Source organism: Gorilla gorilla, chromosome 8, assembly GCF_029281585.2.
Source record: "Gorilla gorilla gorilla isolate KB3781 chromosome 8, NHGRI_mGorGor1-v2.1_pri, whole genome shotgun sequence".
Taxonomy (NCBI): Eukaryota; Metazoa; Chordata; class Mammalia; order Primates; family Hominidae; genus Gorilla; species Gorilla gorilla.
The window spans coordinates 25,905,742-25,930,287 of record NC_073232.2 but is presented as its reverse complement, the minus strand read 5'-3'; the positions used below and the strand labels follow the sequence as shown (position 1 = coordinate 25,930,287).

The 24,546-nt window shown below is 39.0% G+C and overlaps 1 protein-coding gene across 1 annotated transcript in view; it reads left to right on the top strand.

Annotated features, from left to right (window-relative positions):
* The window catches only part of CUBN (cubilin), a 309,428-nt gene that overhangs the window by 183,272 nt on the left and 101,610 nt on the right, over window positions 1-24,546 (top strand). Inside the window, exons 36-43 of the mRNA XM_031015408.3 lie at window positions 610-742; window positions 7,775-7,980; window positions 8,854-9,038; window positions 10,221-10,413; window positions 14,722-14,919; window positions 19,687-19,833; window positions 22,237-22,427; window positions 22,587-22,770. Of these exons, the coding sequence (XP_030871268.3) occupies window positions 610-742; window positions 7,775-7,980; window positions 8,854-9,038; window positions 10,221-10,413; window positions 14,722-14,919; window positions 19,687-19,833; window positions 22,237-22,427; window positions 22,587-22,770 (1,437 nt within the window). The remainder of the gene's footprint in view (window positions 1-609; window positions 743-7,774; window positions 7,981-8,853; window positions 9,039-10,220; window positions 10,414-14,721; window positions 14,920-19,686; window positions 19,834-22,236; window positions 22,428-22,586; window positions 22,771-24,546) is intronic.

The following is a 24,546-nucleotide window of genomic DNA, read 5'->3' as shown; positions in this document are numbered from 1 at the left end:
GGCCTCCCAAAGTGCTGGGATTACAGGTGTGAGCCACCGCGCTCACCCTGGTGTTCTTTTTGGCTTGTTTGTTAAGGCAGCCCCAACCTGGGGAGGAGAGGAACGAGGAGCTACCCAGGACTGGGTTTCTTAGCCTCTTAGCCCAGAGAGTGCTGTTGGTCACTGCCATCTTCCTTGTTTTTAGTGGTTAAAAGCTACAGAACACCTAGAAGATTGGTGTGTGCATTTCGGTGCTCTACTGAGGGGGAAAGCAAGCATGCTGCGTTGGGTTCTAGGCCAGGGTTGAATAGAATCCTGGTCACAAAAGCCAAGTGGCTGTAGGATGGTAAACAAGTCTTTTATTCTTCAAAGTTACCATTCACAGGAAGAAACAGCTTTGAGAAAAGACATTGCAGAAATTCCTTCTAATCCATCACACTGCATGGCCCTTGGTCTTCAGTTTGCAGAATTGTTCCCTTATTTTATATGACATGAATGTTTTAAAATGTGAGATGGAAATACTATCTATTCTTTTACATTGATAATGGCTCTAGCGTTCTTTCTCCTTTATTTTATAGTGTCTGATGCAGTCTTTGCTCTGATACTCATTTTATTTCTATTTTCTTCCAGCTTGTGGTGGAACGTTCTACATGGCTGAAGGCATCTTCAACAGCCCTGGCTACCCAGACGTTTATCCCCCTAATGTGGAATGTGTCTGGAACATCGTCAGTTCCCCTGGCAACCGGCTCCAGCTGTCTTTTATGTAAATCCTTTTTTTGTTTTGTGTATTGTTTCAGTGCTAATGAATCTGTAGGAAAGAAGTTCTGGTGCTAATAGGATGCGCAACTCATAGTGTACGTGAAATTTAGGAAGTATTTTTCCAGATTTCCTCTGTTTCAGTCATAGTTTGAGTTATAAGTAGCATGAAGTTTCTCTCGACCATAGTTCTTGAGTCCTGTCTAACATTTCCAAAAGTACATTCTTGAGTCCTTGGTGAATGAATGAATCTGTGGCGCATTCATGTTCAGAGTACAGGAATCTTATCTTTTTTTTGGAATTAGACACATTAAGGTTCTTCCAGGGAATCACTAGTATTGTTTATTCCAGCAGAGCCCTCCCATCTCAATTAAGCATTCTTTACGCTTTTATCTTATCCCTACCTCAATCCACCTTTCCTTCTATTTCTGTCAGAAGAATGGTTCTGGGGCTGGGTGTAGTGGCTCATGCCTGTAATCCCGCACTTTGGGAGGCCAAGGCGGGTGGATCACTTGACGTCAAGAGTTCGAGACCAGCCCGGCCAACATGGCGAAACCCCGTCTCTACTAAAAATACAAAAATTAGCCAGGAGTGGTGGCGGGCACCTGTAATCCCAGCTGCTTGGGAGGCTGAGGCAGGAGAATGCCCTGAACCTGGGAGGTGGAGGTTGTGGTGCACTGAGATTGAGCCACTGCAATCCAGCCTGGGCAACAGAGTGAGACTCCATCTTGAAAAAAAAAAAAAAAAAAAAGAATGGTTTTGGAAGTTTTTTTAACTTCCAAACTTAAACTTACTTAAACTTTAAACTTAATTTTTTAGAACACTTTCATATTCCTCATTGCACTACAACACTTTTTGAAATGGACTATAAATATGGAATTAGTAGTAGGATCCTATCACATTCTGAGTGGTCTTAGATTAAACTAGACAGCAACAATAATATCTCCTAGAGTAGATGTAAAAAGCACACATTTTAATCAACTGATAGAGAGGTATATGTGACACGTCACACTGATAATGGATGCTTATTATATATTGAGAGATAAGATCCTGGAATTTAAATTGCCGTTTTGAATTAAAATTTATTTACCAGTCTATTTTACATATTACTAGGCTGTGGTTGGGATTGCTAATTCTGTTTTGAAGAGAATATAAGTAACTTATGGTTGAGAGAAGAGGATTGTTTTGAGGACCCTGGCCTGTTTATTTAAAAGTCTTACTTTTCTTCCAAGACTTGCTAATCTGTGCATGAGGAACTGATTAAAAATATGGGACAACTATCCTATTTGTGGACCAAGTTCAAACATCTCAAGTTGCTTTTTTTAATCCATCAGTCAGACAGAGCCTCTTCAGGGTATAAGTGGCCTTGTGTTAAAACAAAGACACCCTCTGCATGCCGAAAGACAATGCAAGTTTAAGCTGCCTCACAGGAAGGAGGTTTTGGTTTGTGTTTTTTTTTTTTTTTTTTGGGGGGGGACACAGTCTGGCTCTGTTGCCCAGGCTGGAGTGCAATGGAGTGATCTCAGCTCACTGAAACGTCGCCTCCGGGGTTTAAGCTATTCTCCTGCCTCAGCCTCCTGAGTAGCTAGGATTACAGGCACATGCCACCATCCCAGGCTAGTTTTTATATTTTTAGTAGTGATGGAGTTTCACCATGTTGGCCAAGCTGGTCTCGAACTCCCAACTTCAAGTAATTCACCCACCTTGGCCTCCCAAAGTGCTGGGATTACAGGCATGAGCCACCGTGCCTGGCCTGGTTTGTCTTTGTCTTCACTAAGAGCACAGAGTTCTGGATGGGAAGAAATCTATATACTTTATAATGTTTACCAGACATATATTTATTCTTTCACTCAACAGATATTTATTAAGCTCCTAATATGTGCTAGGCATGTAGTTGGCACATGCTACTCTCCTATGAGGTGCTTTCTATATATTGATCAATAAAACACCATCATTGTCCTTAGAATAAAATCCAAAGCCTTTCGCACAGCTTTAGTAGGCCTATCAGAATTGCCAAATAAAATGATTTTTTTTTTTTGGTCTTTTCCTGTTTGTCTCTACCACATTCACATTGTTGACTGCTCTCATTCAGTGGTTGCCAGGAACTGAGCTAGGTGTTCAAGACAGATAAGATTTCAGGTCTTGACAAATTACTCATAAGCCAACATTAAGAAGCTATTTAATTAAATTCATTTTATTTCTGTGGGATAATAATAACAAGTTTCTATAAACAAATTTATAGTAATTTCAAATTTCTAGGACTGTGAAGGTTAAAGAAGATGTCAAATTTAAAACGCATACCACACAGGTAGTGCATAGCAAATGTTTGGTGACTTATTTCTCTCAATCTTTACCATTTCTGAAGTATCTTCTGTGATAGCTCACAAATAAATCCAAACGGGCAGCACTAGGCTCTCCTTCCAGAGGATGGGAGATTACACACACAGAAAGCAAGTTTCGTCTGTTTCAGTGCTTAATAGACATTACATTTTAATTACCATATAGAACATCGTAATGACTCAGCTATTTCCTTTCTCGCCTGTAAGAAGTTAATTTTGATTCCTCTGAGTTACTTGCTTGAGTTTTATTTTTAAAATGGACGTTTTAGGCTGCAAGATGCCTCTTTTTTTGCATTTGATTAATGAGAAGGCAAGGCCTGTGAGTTATTTCTGCCCTGGTCTAAATTCTATCCAGATGGATGCTTGGAAACATTACCCTGGGGTGTGTGAAAGCGTATGAGAAGCATGTGTATCACATCAAGTTCTAAAACATGGGGCTGGGATTGTGGTGAAACTGAGTAGGGAAGAAGACTGGAGAAATTATGGTTGAATCTGCAACAAAAAGGAACGGGGAGAAATAAAACCTAAAAAGGAGTTTTTTGTAAGACATATATTTAACCATTTATTACCCATAATATGACCAACAATGTGAAATATGGTAAATTGTTTTCTTCTGCTTCTCAGAAAGCAGAAAGGGAAGAAAGGGAGATCATTTTCCTCAGAAGGTAAATTACATGCAGTTGTCTCTAAAATCTTTCTATTCAAAGTGCAGTGCAATCTTTCTGACCAGTTACTTCACCCCTGCGGTTTGGTGGGCAGGGAATTGACAGAAATTGTATTTTATACTTGCAGAGTGCTTTTAGAAAGTGATAGGTCTCAGTTCAAGAATCAGAATGAGATAATAAGAAACAGTGATTGTACTATTTTTGTTCCACATCCTACATTTACTAACAGATCTAAGCCAAAGGGTGTAGTCGCTTATAAAATGTACCAGCCTAAAGCAAAGACTTCCAAGCATAATAAAGCTTTTTTTATAGTTTCATTTAATCCTTCTAGGTATTTGCCTACCACCATGTCCAACGGAATGTCTTTTCTGCCATCTAGCACTGGATTACAGTAGTCAAGTACTTAGAAAAGACCTTCACTTTGTAATCTTCTGGAGCATCGGACAGAATGCTAATGTGCATGTTGATCACCTAGGATCTTGCTGAAATTCACTTTCTCACTGAGTTGGTTGGTGGGGCCAGATTCCTTGTTTCAAACAAGCTCTCCGGTGATGCCGATGTTGCTGGATTATGCACTTTGCATAGAAAGATTTTAGAGGCAACTCCGTGTAATTCACCTTCTGAGGAAAATGATCTCCCTTTCTTCCCTTTCTGCTTTCTGAGAAGCAGAAGAAAACAATTTTAGCGTATTTCACATTGTTGATCATATTATGGGTAATAAAATTGAGCCCGAATGTATGCATGAAACTTGGCAGCCATCCCAAAGATGGATTTAGACCAATTCCTTGCAAAATAAAAAAAGATTGAAGATAGAAATATTGTGTTATAAATCATCAGATTGTCAAAGGAGACAAATATGTGGTTTGCTTTGTCTGATGTGGATATATCCTGATTTCAATTATCAGTTATAGCTTGCTGTAAAAATTCCATCTAGACTAGTCCAGATGGTCTATACTGTAGTGACCCACCTTGGTGGAATTGTGAGAGCCACTAGCTTACCACCAGGCTTACTGATTTGGTTAGAGACCTACCGATGCTAGTATCTGGCTTGAGAGCTAGGTTAGAGCAGAACTGACCAGTTACTTCACCCCTGTGGTCTGGTAGGCAGGGAGTGACCAGAGATGTGCCTGGTATATTGATTAGTGGTAGAGCTTGAGGTGGCCAGAGCCTCCAGGCTGGTTATCTCTAACTATTCTCCTCCATTAGCTGAGATAGAGCCCCAGGGGAGCACTTACTTAGCATAAAGTAAAATCTTGCAATGGATAATGTTGAGCATTAACAGAAAGATACACATGACAGAGAAGTACATTTTTCCTTTCCTTTCCCCTTCCCCTTCCCCTTGCCTTCCGTTCCCCTCCTTTCCCTTTCCTTCCCTTCCCTTCCCTTCCTTTCCCTTCCCCTTCCCTTCCTTTTCCCTTCCCTTCCTTTTCCCTTCCCTTCCCTTCCTTTTCCCTTCCCTTCCCTTCCTTTTCCCTTCCCTTCCCTTCCCTTTTTCCTTTCCCCTTTCCTGTTTGAGTTCGTGCTTTCATTTCATTGGGGTATAAACCTAGAAGTGAAATTGCTGGTTCATATGATAATACTGTGTTTAACTTTTTGAGGAACCACCAAACTTTTCTATAGGGGTGGACTATTTTACATTCCCGTTAGTAATGCGTAAGAGTTCTAATTTCTCCATATCCTCATCAGCACTTCTTATTTTCCATTTTTAAATAATAGTCTTCCTGGTGGTTTGTAGTGTTATCTCATTGTGGTTTTGATTTGCATTTCTCTAATGACTAATAATGTTTGAAAATCTTTTCATGTTTTTATTGGCCATTCATAAATCTTCTTAGGAGAAATGTGTATTCGGTTTCTTAGCCATTTTAATTGGGTTATTTGTTTTTTAATTTTCGAGTTGCAGGAGTTATTTTATATTCAGGATACTACCTTGGTCATGTGTTTTTATTTTCTTTGGGTATATATTTAGGGGTGGAATTTCTGGGCATTAATTGGATATACATTTAATTTTATGAGAAACTCCCAAATAATTATTCAAAGTGGCTATGCCAGTATGCAGTCCCACTAGGAATATATAAGACCTCAGTTGCTTTGCACGCTTGTCAACAATTGATCTTGTCAGCCTTTTAATTTTAGCCCTTATGATGGGTGTGGAATGATATCTGACTGTGGTATTTAAGTTGCATTGCTCTGATGACTAATCATGCAGAGTACTTTTCACATTCTTGGTAGCCATTTTCTTGTCTTCTTTTATGATTATCTGTTCAAGCCCTTTGTCCACTTTTAATTTGGTTGTTTTTTCATTATCTGTAGGAATTCCTTTTATATTTCAACTTTGAGTCCCTTGCTAGATAAATGCTTTACGATTATCTCCCCTTTCCCCACCCCGGTCTGTAACTTGCCTTTTCATTTTTTTAAATATATATATTTTTCTGGACAGAGTCTCACTCTGTTGCATAGGCTGGAGTGAAGTGGCACGATCACCCCTCACTTCAGCCTCTATCTCCCAGGCTTAAGCCATCTTCCTGCCTCAGCCTCCCAAGTAGCTGGGATTATAGGCACAGGCCACCACACATAGCTACATTTTATTTTTTGTAGAGAGGGGGTTTCACTGTGTTGCTCAGGCTGGTCTCAAACTCCTGGGCTCAAGTGATCCTCCCACCTCAGCCTCCCAAAGTGCTGAGATTATGGTTGTGAGCTACCACACACAGCTTATTCATTTTCTTATTCATGTCTTTAATGAAATGTTTATTTATGAATTCAAATTTATTAATGTTTTATCTTATGGTTAGTGCTTTTTGCATTCTATCCAAGAAATATTGGCCCATCCCAAGGTCACAAAGATTTTTCTCAATGTTTTCTTCTAGTATCTTTATGTTTCTAGCCTTTATGCTTACATCCTTGAGAAATATTAAATTAGTTTCTGTGTACGAAGATAGGCAGAAGTAGAGGTTCTTTTTTTCCTCTCTCTCCATAAGGATATCCGTTATTGCATCACCATTTGTTAAAATGAGTTTTCCCCTTGATTTGTCTTGGCCCCATGGATTGAATTGGATTGACAGTGTATTTGTGGGTCCCCTTCTGGAAATTCTTTCCTATTCCATTCATCCATTTGTCTACCCTTACACCAATACCACTTTATCTTGAGTAGCTCATGTTTTTAAGCAGTAAGGCCAAGTTTTGAAAGTACTCAGCTAGCACCTACATGTACAAGACTCTTTAGATATGTTACCTATGAACATCATATGAGGTAGATACTATTTCCTATCCTCGACTCCCCATCACATCGTAGTTGCAGAATATAAGACAAGTTGAATAGGTCACATTCAAGCACCAGCGGGTGTTGTTACAAATCCCATAATTTTGCTGCCTCTCCAGAAATTAAGTACGTACGCCTTTGTGGCGCATTTAAGTGCCACCTAAATGGTCCAATCATATTGCCCCAGTTACATGTTTTAATGGTTTCTTTTTTTTTTTATTATTTACCTTCAACCAACCCACACCATGTCTTAGAGGTACTCAGTGTTTTAAACAAACCAGGTATCTCGCAGTTTTCTGAATATGTCCCGCCCTTCTCTGCACATGTGCCTTGGTGGCATGATTCTTTGCCCACCATCTATAGTGCTTACATCCAGCTCATATGTATATTTGCATCTCAAAAAGTCTTCCCATCAAGCTATTGCAGAGCACCACAATCAGATATGATGCCTCTGCTTTGCAATTCTTAAACGCCACTTTATAACTCTGATGGCACTCACACTATTCTGCCTTATATATTTTTTTTCTGTATTCTTACCCAGTTTTGCCCACTAGGAAGAAAACTCCTTGATGGAAGTGTATTCATTGTCTTTGTAGCTATTGGATACACATTTCAACAAATCCGAGTGAAAGAAATTTTTGAGACAGCCAAATAATGTTGTGATCAAAGTTAAAGAAAGTTTAAAAAAGTGAACGGGTTAACCTAGCATGTGATCCAGGAGAATCCCAAAGTCTATTCTCTCAATTTAATCCCTATAAATATTTTTTTCCCCAAATCAGATCTTTCCAGTTGGAAGACTCTCAGGACTGCAGCAGAGATTTTGTGGAGATCCGTGAAGGAAATGCCACGGGTCACTTGGTGGGACGATACTGTGGAAACTCCTTCCCTCTCAATTATTCTTCCATCGTTGGACATACCCTGTGGGTCAGATTTATCTCGGATGGTTCTGGCAGCGGCACAGGCTTCCAGGCCACATTTATGAAGAGTAAGTTGTTTCTATTTTAGTGATAGCTTCCAGAATATGTCTTACAAACTAGAAATAATAATTTTTTCAGTAATATATTAAGCAAGAACAATCCTAAACTCTACACTATTTTCCTACATTGTCTTTGTGAATTACCTTATAACATATTAGAAAAACTGAATTATATATGAATGGCTCAATAAGGGCAAGGGAGAGCACTCTCAATGGTTCTATTGTTCTTTTTAAGCTCTAATTTCTACCTAATGTTAAATTAGTTTTTTTCATGATACTGTGTTAGAGTCTGGTAATATATTATAGTTTGGGTTTGGTGTATTTATATCAAGTGTGTTTCATTTGATTTCATAAACTCTACATTCTTCACATTTAAGACATTTAGTATTACTTTGGGATTGGCTTAAGTGCTTACATATAACAACAATAGGGTATTCTTCTAATAGTATAAAATGTTAAATGTTTTTATTCTCTAGCTCAACTTTTCCATTATTGGCTATTCCATATGTGATTTCAAACTATCAGTTTTTCTTGTAAATTTTTTTAAATGTTCCATTCTTTTGAAAATAGATAAACCAAAATTAGAGAGTGGGGCTGCTCACCCCACCTTCCCATGTCCCCAAGTCCCCTAGGGGCTCAGAACCCCTTTTCACATGGGAAGTTGTGGCCTCTTTTCACACCATGCAACGTTTTAAGGACCTTTTCTAAGGAAGTGATAGCCCAGAAACCAAAAAGGAGGCAGTATTTCTTTCAATAGTCAGAAAAGAAATCACAGTCAATTAAAAGTCCATCCTTTTCAACACCCTTTGCCTTTTGTTTTTTTCATTTGATTAAAGAGCAATTCTAAGTGGGTCTGATTTACTACTCTGTCTTCCCTCCTAGTATTTGGCAATGATAATATTGTGGGAACTCATGGGAAAGTCGCCTCTCCTTTCTGGCCTGAAAACTACCCACATAACTCTAATTACCAATGGACAGTAAATGTGAATGCATCTCACGTTGTCCATGGTAGAATCTTGGAGATGGACATAGAAGAAATACAAAACTGCTATTACGACAAATTAAGGGTGAGTTTCCACATGCAATCAATGTTCACAAATATTGGTGAATTGCTATTGGTAAAAATAAATCCAAGGTAACGTCTATTCAAGCATTTGCAAATCATGTGGGATAGTCTGCTCTAAAGCGTGTTTAGAGCAGACTGCCTCTAGATTACATGGACAAAGGCAATTTCAGTATTGTATTTATGATTTTCCATTTCATATCTAAGGGGTTTTTTAGAATTATTATAATTTTCCTGTTGAGCTTTGTCTAAGCATGCATGTATGTCCTAAATAAGTATTTATTCTGTCCTATTTCCTACTATCCTCTTTGTTTTTATGTTAGAGTATTAAAAATTTTAATGATCATATAAAAATAAATATAAATATAAAAATCATGGTGATCATTGCTATCCAGACATTGGCTACCATATCAATTCCAGAAACACAATCGGATTCTTACAGGCTATGACCCCACCTTATTCATCTTGGATTCTTGGTCATGAATAGAACCCAGTGCCCGATGGGTGCCCAATATGTATGGGAATGACTATTACATAATTTGTTTGGTAGAGTATTTTATAATAACTGTTCATATGAATTTGTCCTGAGCTATTTAAAAATTATCACAGAATATGCCTCAAAATAGGTAATTTGAGATTTTAAAACCAAAGGTAGGAGATTTACTAAGTGCTTTGAACATGGTGAGCCCTGCAAGTTTTGGCTATTTTGTTGTCATTAATTCTTCTTTCCTTCTGTGGAAATATGGACTCCTTTAGGATACCTGTCCACTTTCTCTCATTAAAGCTTTTCTCTTCTTGTTATTTTCCCTTCTTTCTTCCTAATTCCTCCCTTTGAAGCCCCAAAGCACATTTATTAAGTACTGTTGGTAGGCAACCATCTTGGTTCCTATTTTTCCATCCACAAATTTTACTGTAAATCATCTTATGAGTGATTCCCACAGTGCATGTTTATTAATATAATTCTGCAACAAAGATGCAAATGTTTTCAAAACATTAAATTACCTTCAATAATATTTTATATTCTCTGGCAGTATCTGTTTTAAGCTAAAATAAAATGTTTACTCATTTGTCATTTTTTTGTTATGATAACATTGTAATAATATAAGGCATCTTTTTTATTTTATCTTTTTATGAAGAAAAATGTAGATAGATAATACAATGCTCTATTATCTGTTTTTATGTACAGATCTATGATGGGCCTAGCATTCATGCCCGCCTAATTGGAGCTTACTGTGGTACCCAGACTGAATCTTTCAGCTCCACTGGAAATTCTTTGACATTTCATTTTTACTCCGACTCTTCAATCTCGGGGAAGGGATTCCTTCTGGAGTGGTTTGCAGTGGATGCACCTGATGGTGTTTTACCTACCATTGCTCCAGGTGTGTTTGGTAATAAATGAAGTTCTTTTTAGGACTGATATGTGCAGGCCAATGTTTCAAAGGGTCCTATCATAACAGGGGTCAGATATAAAAATAAGTACAGCCCCAAAGCCCTTCCACCATATGTTCAGATGTTATTTTAAATTCATAAACACTACCTTTTGTAGAAATTGTACGTTTCTTTCTAAAAAATGCAGGTTTCCCATTATATTGTTTATATTAATTAGGGGCTTGATATCCATAAGATCATCTACTTACAATTTCTAGAGACCACTTTAGAAATCCCTGAAAATTTGATTTGCAGATACTACACATGTACATTCACACACACACACAATCAGTTAGTTAAGGATCAACTCATAAAAGTAACTATTTTTCCTCTGCATTTTATTTCAAATGTACCTTCAGAAATGCTTCAGTTTCTCCTTAGCTGGTTGTAAATTTCCATGTTTCAAAGTAAAATGGGCCGAATTTTAAACTTTTATTTTACTTTTTTACATTCCTAATCCCCTCAGTGAAAGTAATATTGAGCTAGCATTGTTTGGGGAGACTTTTTTCTTGAAAAATTTTTAGATGACGCCGGGTGCGGTGGCTGATGCCTGTAATCCCAGCACTTTTGGAGGCAGAGGTAGATGGATCACTTGTGGTCGGGGGTTCGAGACTAGCCTGGCCAACATGGCAAAATCCCATCTCTACTAAAAATACAAAAATTAGCTGGGCATGGTAGAGCGCGTCTGTAGCCTCAGCTACTCGGGAGGCTGAGACATGAGAATTGCCTGAACCAGGAGGCAGAGTAGAGTTTGTAGTGAGCCGAGAACATGCCACTGCACTCCAGCCTGGGCGACAGAGTGAGACTCCGTTTCGAAAAGAAAAGCAAAGCAATTTATTTAAATGAATTTGAGCGTTTCTTATGGATTTCAGGATTGACATAGAAGAAATTCATCAGATATTTCTTGGAGGATATTCTAAGTCCTTGAATACGTGATTGGAGCACAGAATCATGGTATCTCATTGAAGAATATTCGAACTCTGAACTTGTTCTATGACTTAAAAGATTAGCCTATTTGCTTCTAACTTCTTATATCAGCAGGTCACTAATGAAGATAATTTGTACTTATATTTATTTAACGTCCCTTAGTATTCCATTCTGAAATGTTGTTCTTACCTCTCTAATAAGGTGCTTTCATGACACTGAATACAAATCTCTTACTTAAAATATTGATCTGTTTATCTAAGAGCAAAGAACCATCAGCAAGATTGACAAATGCAATTTAGAGACAACATTTAATTCTGGATGGATATATCCAGAGTTCTTAGAAATAAACTTGAGTTAAGCTTTCTTTTATATTTACAACCCTCAAGGTAGAAAAGGAATTATTTACTTGTGTAAAATATTATACCAACAAATTTTCTTCTAATATTTTATTATGAAATTTCATAATTATTTGATGTAAGTGGACAGGTGAAGAAGAGAGCCATAAACCTTATTTTTCTTAGTCAAGAAGAAAAAGAAAAAAGGAAAGTAAGGGGTCAAGAGAATTTTAGAGTTTATTAATTATCTAGATGGCATAAGTGATTATCCTGTAATGATACCACACTGTGAAAGTGTCATTAAAACTAAAAAAAACCTTAATATTTTGAAATATGTCAACTTATTGAGCATTGTCCTATCAGTATTTCTTTCTTTCTTTCTTTCTTTTTTTTTTTTTGAGATGGAGTCTCGCTCTGTCGCCCAGGCTGGAGTGCAGTGGCGCAATCTCAGCTCTCTGCAAGCTCCGCCTCCCGGGTTCACACCATTCTCCTGCCTCAGCCTCCCAAGTAGCTGGGACTACAGGTGCCCACCACCACACCCGGCTGATTTTTTTGTATTTTTAGTACAGATGGGGTTTCACCGTGTTAGGCAGGATGGTCTCGATCTCCTGACCTCATGATCTGCCCACCTCGGCCTCCCAAAGTGCTAGAATTACAGGCATGAGCCACTGCATCCGTCCTGTCCTATCAGCATTTCTTATACACATATATATTTATTTTAAATCAACGCATATTTATTGAGAATTTATTATGGATACACTAAGAAGACTAAGAAAAGAAAATGAGATACAATCTCTACTCTCCAGGAGCTTAAAAGTAATGGGAACCAGGCATAGTGGCTCATGCCTATAATCCCAGCACTTTGGGAGGCTGAGGCAGGAGGGTTGCTTGAAGCCCAGGAGTTTGAGACCAGCTTGGGCAACAGAGGGAGACCCCATCTCTACAAAAGATTTAAAAAATTAGGTAGGCATGGTGGTGCATGCCTGTAGTCCCAGCTACTCAGGAGGCAGAGGCAGGGGAATCACTTGAGCCTACGAGTTCCATGCTGCCAGTGAGCAGTGATCATGACACTGCACTCCAGTGAGACCCTGTCCTAAAAATAAATACATAAATAGTAAAAATAAATAATAAATAAAAGAGATTGGGAAAGAAAAAGCACTCATATGTGAGTTAAGTAATGGTATCGTAATTAAATGGGTACATGACAAAGCAAGTGGTAACAGTAGCAAATAAGCAAGGGAAGAAAAATGAGCTTACTGTGGACTAGGGTCAACTGAAGGAAATTCAATGTGTCAAGTAGGAAAAGCAGTCAGTGTGTCAGTCAGGAAAAGCTCAACCATATGGCGGTAACAAACAATTTCAAACTCTTAGGGACTGAAAACAACAGGTCTCCTACATGTTCCTCTCGTGTTAACTGGGTGCCTCTCATCATCCATCACTTCCTAACTCAGGCTGTTGGAGCTGCCATTGTCTGCGATATTGCCTGAGACCATGGCAGGAGGCAAAAGAGCCCTTGGATGTCTCGGTTTAAAAGCGCTCAGTGTACAGTAACACATGCCTTTTGCTCATAGTTCATTGGCCAAAACTGGTCAAATGGCCTCTCTCAGCCACTTGCAGAATGCAGTTCTACCATGTGTTTGGAAGTGGAGACAAAGGAAATATTTGGCAAACAGCACTAATGACCCACAGTCATTATAACCATATTTTACAAATTCAAGATAAGAAATATTTCACATAGAGGAAAACCTTAAAATTTGAAGATACTGGATAACATTCAGCATTCAGATTTTCCATGTGAAATTGCTTTAAAAAAATCTGTAGCCTACATAGTAATAGGGTAAAGAAATCAGGACCTCGTTCTACAACATTTTATATTCACTTCCTGTTGGCCCTGATAAGATTCAAACATATTATGGTATAAAAGTCGTAAACTTCTGAAATGGTGAAGATTGGATCTCTGAAATCTATTGCTACATAAAAGTGATGGCAAAAATAATTGTTAAAATCAACTTTTTGAGAACTCTGGAAATAGACCAAAGCCTTACAACAATCTGTGGCATATTTATTCAAGAAAAATCACTGAATCTCAGTAAGAGTCATTTTTGTGGCATTCTCTTCCTATTCCCATCTCTCTCTCTCCTCCTAGCTTTGTAGTAGCCTCATGACCACAGTAGCTGTGAAAATGAGCAGCTTTAACAGCTGTGGGTGGTGGGGCCGCAGAGGTCCAGAAAACAGCGCATCTCCTCAGCATTGCCATTATTCCAGTTTAGCGACTTCCTGGAAAACTGCATTCTCAGGTCTTGTCTTCACAGGACCTGGGCAAGAGCTCACTCTTTTGTAAACAGCCTTGTCCCTGGGGTCTTTGCCGAAAACAATCAGCAACAGCTGTTTCACATCACAACCGTGCAAGGCAGTGACACCAGTTACAGCTAATGAGAAACTGACCAGTAAACTTGAAAGGAAAAAATGGGGAAGGAGATGCCCACTGGGGCTTTGAAAAGCTCCAACATGTTTCTGGAAATCTAGAAGGCCACACACATAGCCCAGCTGTGCACATGCCCAAAAATAGACCCCGAGAAGGCCCTAATCTGTCACCTCAAAATTGCCTAGATATAAATTACATAAGTAACTACGCAAAAATGATAAAGAAACATGAGAAACACAGGAATGAATACAGTTCTACCTCAGTAATACAGGGGATCCTCTACGTGTCTTTATTGATGCCTAAATAGTCAGCACTCGATATTAAATGGGTTATATAGCAAAATTATGGTGAAAATGGAGAACACAATGCATTTTTTTTACATCAAAGATCAATTGCGGAAATTGCAGCTCTCCGAATCAGTGGGTTACATACGATATTCATTGATTTCTCTGAGAAATTGTTTCAATTGGTTGCTTCTTTTCAGTAGAGGGCTGTCACTTTCAAGTGAAAAAGTGTTAGCTAGCGTCTTTTCCATTAGGGCTGTGTCAAAGATGTTGCTTTCTATTCTACAGGTGCTTGTGGTGGCTTCCTGAGGACGGGAGATGCACCCGTGTTTCTCTTCTCCCCGGGCTGGCCTGACAGTTACAGTAATAGAGTGGACTGTACGTGGCTCATCCAGGCTCCCGACTCTACCGTGGAACTCAACATCCTTTCCCTGGACATTGAATCTCACCGAACGTGTGCCTATGATAGCCTTGTGATACGAGATGGTGAGAACATTATAAAGAACGCTGAGTTTCAACCCTCACACATAATTAGTTCTAGTCCATTATCACCAGACTTGCATACTGCCTCCATCCGTTTGGTTTGGAATTACACAGATATTATGGTCAAGGAAGGCATCAGTACCAGAAATGGCTACAACTTCTGAAGGACATAGAAAGTATTAAATTACCGGTCACAGAATGTCAGGAATAGCACATTTCTATAAGGAAGAAAGGCTTTTTTAGAGGCTTAAGAAGGAAAGAATGGTCTGAATGTCAACGTTTTTCACCTGTCCTATTGAGATACCTCTGAGATAAATACTGATATTTTATATTTCTGGCTGAAAAAAAAACTTATAATTGTAATGTGACTGGACACGGTGGTTCACACCATAATCCCAGCACTTTGGGAGGTCGAGGAGAAGGATCACTTGAGTCCAGGAGTTCAAGACCAGCCTGGGCAGCAGAATGAGACCCTGTCTCTAAAATAATAAGAAGAAGAACGTAAAATAGTGATGTATTCATTTCTCTTTGTCCCCTGAATGTGGGTAGAATAGATAGAGTTAAGGGGTGATATTGTTGTATTCTTTCCTTTGCACACAGGCATGGTGTTGCTATGTGACATAAAGTTAGAGACATAAATATTGCTGATGTATGCCTTATACAAAATTGGGCTTCACAGTTTGCAGGGACTGGAATGAAGGAGGACAGCAGAAAGGCCACATCCTCCACATCAGTATTTCTCAGTGTGGCCCCCAGATCCACAGCATCATTTGTTAGATGTACACGTTCTCAGCAAAAAGAAACGTGTTTGTCTTTGGCCCACAGGTTGCTAGTGTGCAAGATCTTGTCTCCCTTATCCCTGATCCCTAGACCCCTGCTGAGTGAGAAAAATTGAATGGTGAAGGTGCTTTATGTCCCTTTTGTAGAGGCAGGACACTAAGTAGAGACTCAAATCAATCATACACACGTGATGAGATGTCAAAGCGTGACTCTCCCCCATTTTCCCATCAGCAATCGGCTATCAGCACGTTGCACAGAGGAGCATCAAAGCACCAGAATGCTCTCTTCACATCTAAGCCTTCCTGTGCATACTGAAATTTAAAACTTTTCATGTAATGGAAAGGATATGTGTCCTTGCACACATATTCTAGTGTTCAGAACCTACTAGAAGTTTTAAAAAATATCTTTGAAAAAAATCTTAAGTAGGTAACTGCATCTATGAAGTAAATTATGGTTATTCTTTTAAAATCACATTCCATTGAGTTGTTTTTGTTCCATCACTAACTTCTCTTGGAAGCAGAGAGTCTGGGGAGCAGTCCTTTTTTCCTGTGTGGCTTTGCACAGGTCACCAAGTGGCTCCAAACCCGTTCTACCTGTGAGATAGACAAATACCTCCCTCACAGGCTTTTTCTGAGGATTAAGGAAAGTAATAAATGAAATCTTTTTAGCAAAAGTACAAGCATTTTGTAGATGATGAATTTGGAATAGTTTAGATTTCAGTTTACTTAGATGGAAATTTCTAAGAGAGGTTTAATCAGTGTCCTTGCTCAGGCACAGGGCGGCTTGAAAGAGCTAAAGAAACTCAGGTGCATGCCAAAACAACACAAATGTTTTAAATTGGTTATGCGGCCTTTCCGTATGGATTCCTTTTTATGCACTGGCAATGTGAGTAGATGCTCAATAAGGTTCCTTCCTTCCTCATTTGTTTAATTATTTATTCAAGAAATAGTTATTGAGTGCCTAGTCTGTGTCAGTTGGTGAGTATTGTAGTCATTTACACATTGTTAATATATTTTTATGACTAAATTTAATTTTTTTTTTTTTTTTCAGATGGAGTCTCGCTCTTTTGTCCAGGCCGGACTGCAGTGGCGCTATCTTGGCTCACTGCAAACTCTGCCTCCCGGGTTCATGCCATTCTCCTGCCTCAGCCTCCCTAATAGCTGGGACTATAGGCACCCGCCACCACGCTCAGCTAATTTTTTTTTTTTTTTTTTTTTTAGTAGAGACGGGATTTCACTGTGTTAACCAGGATGGTCTTGATCTCCTGACCTCGTGATCTGCCCACCTTGGCCTCCCAAAGTGCTAGGATTACAGGCGTGAGCCACCACACCTGGCCTATGACTAAATTTTAAATCCCACTTCAATTATTTGTTCTTTGCCCAGCCACCCTTTTGCTTCTGAGTAGCAGAAGCATGTAACATTCTGAAGCAAATATCTAAAGCCAACTGGCCACAGACAAAGATACTTATAGGCTATTCCTGCTCATGCAATTGGCCTGTCATCGCAGGCCTTTGGCCGTATGGAGGCTGTGAACCTTCCTGGGCTACCCCAGAGAGGGTCATGCAGCATTCTTGGGAGAACTGAGTCACTGTCCCACCTGCTTATTCATTTTATAGAGTTGCCATGGTTCAAAATGAATCAGCTTCTTCCAGACCACGCACCTACCCATTCTGCATACCAAAGATCCCTCCAAACTGAGATTCCATGAAACTACATTGGTCCTAGCAAAACTTTTAAATAGAAAAGAAATTGTATAAAAAATCAGTAATCCTTTAATCTAGTTCCAGATCTTAAGTGTACTTTCTTCATGACCTTAGATAAATCATTTAATAGCATGGTTTTGGGGCATCTGAGGTTAATCTGCAAAGGTTAACATCACTGCTAACTTCTATCTCTATGCCCTTGCATACAGCAAAGTGACTTGTATCTCCTGTAAGATTCAGTTCCTCATATACAAAATGGGGATAAAAATAAATGCCCACCTAATAGTGTCACTGTGAAGATAAAATCAGATAGTACATGTGAAGCACTTAAAGGGGTATATAGTAATTGCTCAATAAATGTCAGTCTTGAATAATCTTGGGGCCTCAGTGTCTATATCTGTAAACTGAAGAGGTTGGACTAGAGAAAGAATTCCCAAGTTGCCTCCTAGTGCTAGCCTTTACTGTTCTTTGACTTCCCCTCCTCTTTAAAGATTAGGCTCAATCTTTCTGCAATCTATATGTTGAGGTTTTGGAAGGCTCCAGAAATACCCCAGTACTCAGTATGAAGACTGAAGGGGTGGATGGGCAAGTAACAAACCATCTGTGATTTTTGGGTCATCTTCCCACTAATGAGTAGGCTAATCAACAAGCACTTATTTTGAGATAAGCATTGTTTCACCAGATGATCTGGAGTGAATTTTAGAAAAGAAATCAAAATCAATAGACTCAACTCACTTTCATCCAGTGATAAAATATACATGTGAACTAATAACATATAATAAACTTCAAAATTTTGTAGTACAGGTAATCAGAGAATAAGTCAACAAAAAATAATATTGGGTGAAATGTGTAGCAAAACAGCATAATGAAGTGCACTTACTATAAATGCAAAAGAAGTATAAGAGATACACTTTTGAATTATAAAGAACGCAAAAGTTTCCAGAGATCAGAAACCCTCCAAAGAATGCCATTCCGAGCATTTTGTATTTATAACTCTGCCATTACATTTGTAATCACAAGAATAGAAAATAACTTATTTTCTCAAGTGGTTAATAATGAATGAGTTTCAAGTTGTAGTCAGTGCCACAAAGAATCCATGTGGCTGGTTGTATAAAAGGGCATATTTACTCATGTCTCATATTCTATTTCTGTTTTTTATAAACTCGAAATTTATTAATTCTCTGCCTTAGGACAAAAGAAAAAAAAAACAACATATTTTCCCAGCCACGGCATCCAAGTCTGCTATAATCCCCTTTGCTCCATTTTGGTTTCAGCCGGCACAGGGGCTTTGATCAAAGCTTATATCCAAGATAATCAAGATGAAAGGAGACGTGAGGTGCCCCTGCTGTCCTTTGTGTCTCTATGGGGGTGGGGCACAGTTGCTGGAACTCTTCTCTCACCGTCCACACAAGTGTGTGGTTGTTTTTATACCAAAACAAACAAAAGCAATGAACAAACACAGATGAAAAGTTTTGTTTAAAAAAAACCCACTGGCACTGAAGAAAGGGCACATACAATTGCATACCTTTTGGTGAATGATACTGTAACATTAGTGTAGGATCTGAGGTCAAAGAGCCAACTTTTTTTTTTTTCTTTTACCTACTTGACCTTCAGCAATCAGAGTAACTGAGGTCAGAGTCTCTAATCGACAGACATATCATCACTGGGTCTCCATCGCTTCCCAATCCCAGGTACTCTGATTTTGAGTTTTAGTGACAGGGAGAACTGGCAGCCATTTTTTAGAAAGACGGTGGAAACTGTCAAAGACGTCTTTATCAAAAAGGGTAAAGAACCCAGCACTTTGGGAGGCTGAGGAGGGCGGATCACTTGAGATGAGGAGTTCAAGACCAGCCTGGCCAACATGGTAAAACCCCTGCCTCTACTAAAAATACAATAATTAGTCAGAAGTGGTGGTTCACCCCTATAAAACCAGCTACTCAGGAGGCTGAGGCAGGAGAATCACTTGAACCCCGGAGGCAGAGGCTGCATTAAGCCGAGACTGTGCCACTGCACTCCAGACTGGGCAACAGAGGAAGACTCCATCTGAAAAAAAAAAAAAAAAAGCGGGGGAGGGGTGGGAGTAAAGAAAAGGGCAGGAAGCACCGTTGCAAGCTGGAGCCAGAATGATATCACTCCTGAGGGGTCCTTCTTTTTGAGAATCCCATTATCTCCTACCAGTCCTGATGTTCTGAGAAGAATGTGTGAGCTGCTTTGGCTAAGCTGCAAATGATTGTAGAGTAGATTCTCAAGACTGTATTTTCACGTTGTTCCCTTTCTTTCAACGTAGGAGACAATAACTTGGCCCAGCAGCTAGCAGTTCTCTGTGGCAGAGAGATCCCTGGGCCCATCCGGTCTACTGGAGAGTACATGTTCATCCGCTTCACCTCGGACTCCAGTGTAACCAGGGCAGGCTTCAATGCATCCTTTCACAAGAGTAATGAGTTCAAATATTTTTTAATCCCATGTTATCTCATCTCCTCTCTTTTCCTCTCTCTTTCTCTCTTCCTAATATAATTTTTTTGGGCACCAGGACACAAGACAAGTCAGAGGACATGGGTCTCTGCCCAGGCTCTGGATGGCTGGCTCCCCTTACATGGATGCTGAGTCCTGATCCAAAGCACTGGGGCCAAGTCGTACAAAAATGTACTGCCTTCAGGTCTCTGGTGGGGCATCTTCGCTCCAAAGGAGGTGTGTCCAGGGAATGCATGAGAGAGAGCTTTATGGCAATTTTTCAGCCTAGCTGAGGGCTGGAACTAGATAGAGCACAGCTCATATCCATAACTCATCGAAGGAGCAAAACGTCGTCATTTATTCTCATAAATTACTTGGTTGAAGTCATCCATCTGAGGGTTGGCAGGAAGAGTTTGTTGCTCTTGAAATATGAATTTGATGAGTCAAAAGCGGGCACCATATATGGGATACCATCATGCACAGTATGACTGAGACTTTTCAAACTTGACATGTGAAGTCCAGTAACAGCCTTAAATCCAAACTAACTGAAAGGTAATAAAGTAGTCCAAGGAAGAGTGGAAGACTCTCATGTTTTTGATCAAAAAACATAATTTTAAAGTAGATTCTCAATCTAACATTAAAAATTAATCTAATATTTCCTCCATGCTTATATATACCTTTTATAAAGTAGGGAGCAACTGAAAATAAGTTGTGTTCCTCACGCTCAAGGGAGGCAGGCTGCATAGTGGCTTAAGAGCATGGGCTTTGGAACTAGACCTAAGATACATTTTCACCTCTACAATTTAACTAGCTGTGTGAGATGTCTGCCCTTACTGATGAGCTTCTAGTCCCTGACAACTGGAGAATTAATGCCTCCTCCTTTTATCCTCTTCCTTTATCTCCTGCCCTCTCATTCTCATGTATATATTAATATGTATCGCAACTCATTATACATACATACATGTATACACATGTATGTATATAGTAAGGGTGGAACCATTGGAATTAATATGTGTGTTTATATATGTATATAATATATATAAATATGTGTGTGTATCTATGTATATATACATACTTGGCAGCTCCCGGTCTAGAATGTATTTCAAATTTAACCTGTGAGTGGCATAATGGACTTTGGAGACTCAGAAGCGGGGAGGATGGGTGGGGTATGAGGGATAAAAAACTACATATTAGGTGTAATGTATACTAGTCAGGGAACCAGTGCACTAAAATCTAGACTTCACCACTATGCAATTCATCCATGTAATGAAAAACCACTTCTATCCCAATTAGATAGATAGACAGATAGATAGATAGATAGATAGATAGATAGATAGATAGATAGATAGATAGAAAAAATTTCACCTTTGAAAGTTGAACACTTTATTCCCACCCTTTTCCACGCCACCACCCCCCAATTCTACACTCCTCATAATCTTAGCAAATGGAAAGTACATTTTTCTCATTATTTAAGTCAAAATCTTGATGTTATTTTTGACTTTTCTGTTTGTCTCACACTTAACCATCAACAAATCACACAGGCTCTACCCTCACAGTGTATCTAGATTCCAACCACGCCTCTCCATTTCTGTTGCTACCAGCCTAGCCCATGCACCTATCATCTCTCCTTGGCCTCAGGCGGTCCCCTCCTTATTGGACACTCTGCTCCTGTCCTTCCCTGTCCTCCATCCCTTACAGTCTAAGGACTGCACATAGAGTGATATTTTCAAACTTAAGTGAGATCATGCCATTCTGATGCCCAAAACCCTTCAACATCTTCCTCTTCTTACTCAGAATAAGTCTTTTCAGTTTCCTGCATGACCTAGCCATGCTACCTTTGGAATCTCTCATTCTGCCTCATCCATTCTGACTTCCATGATGTACCTCTAACACATCAAGCCTTTACACTGTTTTCTGAACTGGAATGTTTTCTCCCCCATAACTATCTGGCTTGATCCTTTATTTCATTCATGTCTCTGCTAAGATGTTACTCCAATGACGTGGCTTTTCTAACTTAACTCTAACAATAAAGTACCCTTCTCCCTCCTCTCATCCATTTTTCTTTATAGAATTTATCACCATCTCACATGTCATGTATTTGTTTATTGTATGTCTTCCCCATCTATAAAGAAATCTTTATGAAAGCAGGTAATTTGTCTTGTTTACTTACCTCTGTATCCCAGATCTCAACGACCACCACAAACTGAGTAGCCAATAGCATGTGCTCAATACATGCTTGTTATGATAATCATTTCCTGCAGTCTGGCTTTATTTTCAAGCAGTTGTATTGCCTCCACTTTGAAAACTCCCCAAGAAAACTAAGAAAGCATAAAAATCAAGTTGCCAATGCTATTTAAATAACCGGCCTTTGTTTCTTTGTGGGAAGGCTGCGGTGGATATTTGCATGCAGACAGAGGGATCATCACGTCCCCCAAGTATCCAGAGACTTACCCATCCAACCTCAACTGTTCTTGGCATGTCCTGGTCCAAAGTGGCCTGACCATTGCTGTCCATTTTGAACAGCCTTTCCAGATTCCAAATGGAGATTCTTCTTGCAACCAGGGGGATTACTTGGTGGTAGGTCTTGCTGCTACCCTTTCTAATTACATTTTCCATAGACTTCATTCAGAAAACAAAATGATAATTTTTCTCTCCTGGGACATAAATGGATAAGAATTGCGTACTCCTTCTTTTGCAATGTAAAGGAGTTGATGCAGTTTTTATTTGTCTTTCCAGCTAAGAAATGGTCCTGATATCTATTCTCCACCCTTGGGACCCCCTGGAGGAAATGGTCATTTTTGTGGCAGTCATGCTTCATCAACTCTGTTCACCTCGGATAATCAAATGTTTGTTCAGTTTATTTCTGATCACAGTAATGAAGGGCAAGGATTTAAAATCAAATATGAGGCAAAGAGTTTAGGTAAGTATTTTCACTGAGAATTATATCTGCTTTTCCTGCAATTGCTTGATCTTCTTTGATATAAAATTTTCTTTTCTGAACCAACAGTAATAGAATTAATAAGAATGCCTACTGTCAAGTACTTATTATAGTTGATACATTCAATATCTCATCGTGACTACTTTTCAAGTAAAGTATCATTATTTCCATTTTAAAGATAAGTAAAGTGAGGCTTGGGCTTTTCCAAGGCCACATACCTAATTAGTGAGCAAAGTGAAATTTTCCATGAGCATAAAATAAACTATTCTTCTTGATCCCTGAAATTCCTTAGTCCTTTCCATTATAAGATGTCTAATTGTAAGTTAATTCTAGTTACAGAAACATTATAAGACTTACATTTGCCTTATTTTGTAATAATTTGTATGCTGTTTTCAAAAGAACACATAATTTTTTGATTCTATTATTACTGATTTAATTATATATTACATGATATCCTTAATTGCTTGTACTTAATTACACTTGATTATAATTGGATTTAATTCTACTGTAATGATTTGATTTTGATGACATTTGCTTTTTAGTAATGTTTAATTGAATAAATAAATGAATAAATAGGCATCACTTCAAAAAAAGGGAGTAATGTCAGTAGAAAGTAATATAATAATAAATTTTTCCTTTGTCCCACCAGAAGGTAGATAATATAGATTTCAAAATGATCCTATGACTTGAATCCCAGATTCATATATATAATATATATATATATATAAATGAAATCATATGTTTTATTGCACATTGTATGAGATTTAAAGTCAACATGGTTTCTTTATTTTGGTAAAAGAGATGCATAAGAGTCTTCACCAACTGACACACAAAAATAAGCAAATAGCTTGAGTAAGGTCCAAAACACCAGGGAAGGAGCTTTGGTCACTTCCCAGAGCTCTGACACAAGGAGGGAGCTTTAATGCAGCTCTGTGGGCACCTGCGCCATTGCTTTCTAAGCTGGGACCTTCTCATCCCTCCATCTCTTGATGCTGAGCTTTGCAGGTGAGTCATGAATGGGCAGTTTTCACCTGGTACCAAAGCATTTCAAGAGTAGCAGTGTTCTGAGTCTAGTGAGTAGACGTCAGCCCATCCTACCCATCCTACATAACTCTATTCTTTTGTTTTTGTTTATAATAGACTCAGTCTTTTTTTTCTTTCTTGAGACAGGGTCTCTCTCTGTCGCCCAGGCTGGAGTACAGCGGCACGATCTCAGGTTACTGCAACCTCTGCCTCAGGTTCAAGTGATTTCCTGACCCAGCCTCCCTAGTAGCTGGGATTATAGGCATGCACCATCATGCCCAGCTAATTTTTGTACTTTTGGTAAACATGGGATTTCACCATGTTGCCCAGACTGGTCTTGAATTCCTGAGCTCAGGTGAGCCACCTGCCTCGGCTTCCCAAAGTGCTAGGATTACTGGAGTGAGCCACTGTCCTCAGCCAATAGACTCAGTTTGATTTATATTTTTAAAGTCAACATTTAGTGGTAATTCAGGTACACTAAGAGATACACTAAGGGTGTGTTTGACATTGCACCTCTTCTATTCCTTTGTGGATTCACTGTTCATGCAAGTATGGTTATGGCCATTACTTTCTCCCTGTCTTTCTTGAAGCTTATTATGACTCCTGTTAACATCAGACTTAAAAGTCTTTTGATTTCACAACCTGTTCTTGGCAACCTGAAACAACAGCATCACTGTTATTTCTCTCTACTTACCAACTCAACCATGTTCCATAACTATAGCCAGCCTTCTACTT